This window comes from Morone saxatilis, unplaced genomic scaffold, assembly GCF_004916995.1.
Source record: "Morone saxatilis isolate NCDOM2014 unplaced genomic scaffold, NCSU_SB_2.0 Contig24, whole genome shotgun sequence".
Lineage (NCBI taxonomy): Eukaryota > Metazoa > Chordata > Actinopteri > Moronidae > Morone > Morone saxatilis.
The window spans coordinates 27,111,148-27,117,403 of NW_023339807.1; the positions used below are offsets into that span (position 1 = coordinate 27,111,148).

Consider the following 6,256-nt stretch of genomic DNA (forward strand, 5'->3'; position numbering starts at 1 on the left):
TTCACTGTTTATTCTCATTGATCTATCCCCTAACCCTTCTGATGCAGGACGAGGCTGTTGATCGGAGACTGAAGCTCTGTACACTGAACACTGTGATCACATCTTCATCCTGTTTAGATCTTCAATAATAATATTCACTTTAAAAACAATAATTTCAGTTCGTTTTATTCACAGAAATCAATGAAATATTGAGATATAGGCCTACTGAGTATATTTTAAAAGTTTTCTTAGACCCCTAAAAACCAAGAATGTGGGGCGCCTGGTTAGCTCAGTTGGTAAAGCTGGCGTTCCATGTACTGAGGCTGAGTCCTTGCTGCAGCAGCCCAGGGTTCGAGTCTGACCTACGGCCCTTTGCTGCGTGTCATTCTCTCTCTCTGCCCCCCTTTTCCTGTCTACCTTCAGCTGTCTCTATCAATTAAAGGCAATAAAAAGCCCCCCCAAAAAATCAAGGTCTCTTAACCCCTTGTGAAGCTTTGGTGACCCCTATTGGGGGCCAGGACACACACAAGCTGAGTTTGAACAGGTTTTTTAAAGCAGGACATTTTTATTATAACATATCTGAACTGGTACGGGGCGGAGCCTAAAATGAAGTAAGGATGTCTCCTCTGAGCTGGATTCTTCTTCATATGTTCTGTGTGAAAAGAAGCAGCAACAGAGGCAATTTCTCTTCCTCCCAACCCAAACAGTCACAGCACTTCTCTGCTGCACCGTCCCAATAGGAGGATCAACATCCCTGTTTCGATACCACTTCCTCATGCCCGATACCGGTACCGTATTTTTTCTAACCCCTCATAAACAACTAAGCTGTTCATAAGACATTTGTATGGATGTCATTTTGTGTAGATTGTGTTTAACCCTGACTATCCTTTATCAGGACACAGTGAACACACTCTGTGCAGGTTACCGTAAGGCCTGGGGGACGTTGAATTTGGGTCCAGTCTGTGATGGGGCCTCCTCTTCCTGTTCCTCCTCCTGCTCCTCCTCCTGGAGCTGTACAGTAAACAGATGTCAGCGTCACATGAACACATGAAACAGCCTTGTTGACCAACAGTGCCTGAACTAAGCAACCCAAAGTGACGTCCAGACTCCTTAAAACTAACAAGGAGGAACTGTACTGACAAAGATTTAATAGGTTTCAAATATGAAAAAGACAAAATTGTTTGTTTACTTTAGACGAAAGTTCAGTCAGTGCTGAAAAAAGCTCTGAGGAATGTAAAAGTGCTCACAGTTCTCAGTCCCCCAGTTCTCAGTCCGCATATGGTGTAAACAAACTCCCCCTGTCCTACCAGCTCTCAGTCCGGGTACAGACAGCTAATAGGACCGCTAACTAACTAATAGCAGCTAGTACAGTTAGCATATGCAGCAGTGCACCGGTAAGAGACTTCCTGTGTTACAAGAGAAAGGGTCCGTGTTGCAACAATCCTCTGATACTTTGGTCCCGGTGACAAGAAGCAGCTCCTGAACGCAGTTTTATGTTGGTTTGGTTCCACTGAGACTGTCAGAGACTGATGGTTCAGTCCACTGTTAGAAGGCAGCAGTAACACATCATTTATTTATTTATTAATTAATTTAAATTCACTCACTGTATCAAAGAGCTCGTCCAGCAGCTCGTTCACTTCCTTCTCTGTAAAAAAAATAAATAAATAAATAAAAAAATACAGTGTTGGTTAGAAATCCAAACCCTGTTCAAACTGAGGGGACAACAACAACGAGTCTCAACCAGTAACCAGTCCTCAACACCTACTGGTGATCTGGACGGCCCGATCCGTCCTGTAGTCCTCCAGGTCAGGTTCATCCAGGTCCTCCAGGAAGTTGTACTCTGGATCGTCATCATCATCAGCTTCCTCTGAGAATACACACAGTTCAGTCAACATAAACAAAACTCACACTACCTGTTTGTTCAGATCTGTCTCTGGTTGGCACTCTGTGGAGAACAGCAGACCTGGTCGGGAATATCACTGGAACTTTGACCAAACACACATATATATGATAATTTTTTATTAATTATTATTAGTCATTTGTGTGTGTGTGTTAATCAAACTGAATCAAACTGGTTCAAACACATGACTCAGTGCCAGTTACTGATGGATAATAAAGTTTTCCTGATGTTTTTTATGTGAAAAGAAGAACAAAGTGATGAAATGAGATGGACTTTTATTTTGACAGGCTGCTGTCAGCCTGACCTCTGACCTTCATTGTCGGGGGCCATGAGACCCTGAAGCCACTTCGTCCACTGACGGCTCCCCTTCCGCCGGGCAGCGCTCTGCTCGTACATGTCAGCTGTGATGTCAGGGGCCAGAAGCTCCGCCTCCAGCTGACCCAGAGGAATATTAACCAGACGGACTTTGGAGCGCGTGCGGTATGCCAAACAGCTGGAGCCTTCATCACCACCACCATCATCATCATCATCATCATCATCATCATCAGCAGTAGCAGCAGCATCAACGGCCTTTCTGTCCAGAGACTGAGGTAGAGAGAGACAGACATGTAGAGTTACACACACTGCTACACACACTGCTACTACACACTGCTACACACACTGCTACTACACACTGTTACACACACTGTACTTACACACTGTACACACCACTGTTAGCTACACACTGTACTACACACGCTACATACACACTGTACAGACACACTGTACTACACAGCTGTTACTACACACTGTACACACACTGTACTACACACGGTACTACACACTGTACTACACACTGGTGACACTACACTGTATACACACTGTACACACACTGTACTACACACTGTTACCACACACTGTACTACACACTGTACTACACATCTGTACACACACTGTTTACACACACTGTACTACACGCACTGTACTACACACTGTACACACACATTTACTACACACTGTTACTACACCACTGTACACACACTGTACACCACACTGTACACACACTGTACTACACACTGTACACACACTTGTACTACACATTACTACACACTGTTACAACACACTGTACACACACTGTACTACACCACTGTACTACACCCACTGTACACACACTGTACAACACACTGTACTACACACTGTACACACACTGCTACACAACACTGTACACACACTGCCTACTACACACTTGTACCTAACACTGCTAACCACACACTGTACACACATCGTACTACGACACTTTACTACACACATGTACACACACTGCTATACCACACACTGTCACTACACACTTTACACACACTGTACTACGACACTGTATCACTTAGACACGTGTTTTGTGAAAGCAGTCTGATAAACATGTCTGGGTCTGTATTGATCACTGGATGGTATTGATCAACTTGGGTGTATTTGCATCACTGATGCGTATGATCACTTGCGTGGTATTGACACTGTGATGCGTATTGATCTCTGGTGGTATTTGATCACTTGGTGGTATTGATCACTTGGGGTGGTATGATCACTGATGGTATTGATCACTGGTTGGTATTGATCTCTGGTGGCTATTGATCCTTGGTTGGTATTGATCACTCTTTGGATTTTGCCGTATTTGATCTCTGGGTGGCTATTGATCACTTGCGTGTATGATCACTGGATGGTATTGATCTCTGGTAGCGTATAGATCACTGATGGGTATTGATCCTTTGGTCGGGTATTGATCACTGGTGTATTGATCACTGGATGTATTGATCACTATGGTATTTGATCACTTGCGCGTATGATCTTTCGCTCTGCTGTTCCAGCAGACGAGAGCGGCGTGCGGCTGAAGAAGACGTCGTGTCCTCTGGCAGTCTTCTAAATGTTTTGAGGACTTGACAGGAAAGTCAGCGAGCACACTCACACAGGACGTTGCCTGAACGAACAGAAAAACAGTTTCAGGGTAAATAAAAAAACATCAACACATAAAGTTTCGGCCCTTGAATTCACCTGGGTGGTAGGGCGGAGCCAGGTGGTGAAGCCTCTTCTGTCTCCTGCTCAGGTATGGTGGGGTGGGGGCGGTGGTATGTCACCATTGGAGAACCAGGGTGAGTCCAGCCCGAGGATGAAACTGGGGGAGACTGGACATCCGACTTGGACAGAAAGTCCAAACAGCACAATCCTTTTTTTTTTTTTTTGGACGTCCAGCAACGTGCGGGCCCCATCCTGGCACGTGAGACCACCACACACACACACACACACACCACACAACACAACACACACACACACGTTAAACTTTCTTTACTAACTGGTCTAACGGGTGTTTCTACTGTAGCGAGGTGATTACCCGCACTTGAGCGTGGTGGTTGCCATGGATTGAAAGCTTGCAATCAGAGACACAGAACCTCCCCATGTTTGTGAGTGTTCATGTCGTCTTTGTCTTCTTGCTTGCTTTCACTTTGTTTCTTGGGACAGGTAGAAACAAAATAAGTTTTCTTGTAAACTTTTTGATCTGGAATGAATTCATATTTTATATAAACATTAAACTGTTGGAGCTCCTGGTAGAGCCAGCATCGCCATACGCTCATATAGAATAGAAAATACTTTATATCACATATTCATTTTCACTGGAAGAAAACTATTAAAATCATGTCTTGATAAGTGTCTGTCTTTCTGCTTTCTGTCTGTCTGGTCTGGTCTTGGCCTGTCTGTCTGTCTGGTCTTCTGTCTGCCTGGGTCTTCTGTCTGTCTGTCTTTGTCGTCTGCCTGTCTGGTCTTTTGTCTGTCTGTCTGTCTGCCCTGTCTCTGTCTTTATGCCCTTACGTTGTCTGTCTGCTGCTGTCTGGCCCTGGTCTGTCTGCCTGTCTGTCTGTTGCCTTCTGTCTGTCTGTCTGGTCTGTCTGCCTGTGTTCCGTCTGTCTGCCTGTCTGCCCTGTCTGTCTTGTCTGTTTTTCCATCAGGAACCCCAAGATGGACTCTGGTCCAGACTGAAAACAGCCGTCCAGCAGGGACAGGTGAACTCAACCTCCCAGAATTCCTCTCTGGATACTTTACCATAAACATGTCTATTTATTCTGCCTGTCTGTCTGTCTGTCTGTCTGTCGTTCTGTCGGTCTGACTGTCTGTCTGTGAGTTTCACAGCCACCCTTTGACCTGGAGTCTGTTCCAGCAGTGAACCCAAGACAAGGTTAAACCATGTCATCAAGTCTGGTCCTGTCTTTCTCACTATCTATCCTATCTGGACTGACCTGGTCTGCTGACTGTCTGTCTGACTGTCTGTCTCAACTGTTCTTCTCACTGACTGGTCTGTCTGTCTTCACTGTCTGTCTGTCTTCTGACTTCTTCTCACTGCTGACTGACTGTCTCAACTGTCTGTCGGTCTTTCTGACTTCTGGTCTCCACTGTCTGGTCTCACTTGACTGTCTGCGTGTCCTCACTGTCTTCTGACTGTCTGTCTTGTCTGACTGTCTGTCTTCACTGACTGTCTCCCTACAGCCTTCCTCAGTTCGTTGACATTGGATCTCGAGGAGGGATTTTTGAAGACTCGTCAGGATGAAGAGTATTGTCCTGATGAGGAAAGGAAGAGGAGGAGAAGGACACAGCTGGGGGAGCGAGGTTAGTGATTGTTTGACCTGGACCTTTTTCCTTCACAGTTAAGACCAATCATAAAACTGGTGTTTGTGTGTGTGTGTGTGTGTGTCTGTATGTGTGTTTTTGTGTGGTGGTGGTTGGTGTTGAGTCTGTATGTGTGTGTGTGTGTGTGTGGTGTGTGAGTTGTGTGCAGCAGAACCTTTCCTCAGCGGATTGCAGACTGCTTAGCTTTCACCTGCCAGAATGCATCAGGGGCTCTCAGCCCAAACATTGTCAGACCAGAGGACTGAAGAAACTCTCCAGGTAGCCGACATCCAGACCCTACCCCCTCATCCTCCAGTGACTTGACCTCTGACCTCTGGACTCATTGTTTAGGGATCAGGGGACAGCAGAAACAGGTGACCTCCACTCGTGCTTCCTCAGGCACTCCTCACTGCTTCCTGATCTTCTTCCTTCCTGGAGAGACCCCTGAACCGCTGTGGGAAGAGGACTTGACTGCCAGCACCGCATTCAGCTTTAACCAGGTAGCCCCCCCCCACCCTATGACACCTCGTCTGTCTCTTCATGTCTGTCTCTCTCTACATGCCTGTCTCCTCCCTCTTCATGTTGTCTCTCTCTACATGTCTGTCTCTCCTCATGTCTGTCTCTCTCTAATGTCTGCTCTCTCTTTCAATGGTCCTGGTTTCTCTCTTCATTCTCTCTTCTACATGTCTTCTCTCTCTTCATGTCTGTCTCTCTCTACATGTCTGTCTCTCTCTACATGTCTGTCTTCTC

At 45.9% G+C, this 6,256-nt stretch overlaps 1 protein-coding gene across 1 annotated transcript in view; it reads right to left on the reverse strand.

Annotated features, from left to right (window-relative positions):
- Positions 1–4,304, reverse strand: part of LOC118336569 (GON-4-like protein) — a 14,125-nt gene extending 9,821 nt beyond the window's left edge. Inside the window, exons 1-7 of the mRNA XM_035673236.1 lie at positions 4,239–4,304; positions 3,902–4,032; positions 3,685–3,769; positions 2,191–2,527; positions 1,745–1,846; positions 1,584–1,624; positions 905–990 (exon numbers count right to left, since the gene is read on the reverse strand). Of these exons, the coding sequence (XP_035529129.1) occupies positions 905–990; positions 1,584–1,624; positions 1,745–1,846; positions 2,191–2,527; positions 3,685–3,769; positions 3,902–4,032; positions 4,239–4,304 (848 nt within the window). The remainder of the gene's footprint in view (positions 1–904; positions 991–1,583; positions 1,625–1,744; positions 1,847–2,190; positions 2,528–3,684; positions 3,770–3,901; positions 4,033–4,238) is intronic.
- Positions 4,305–6,256: the final 1,952 nt, after the last annotated feature.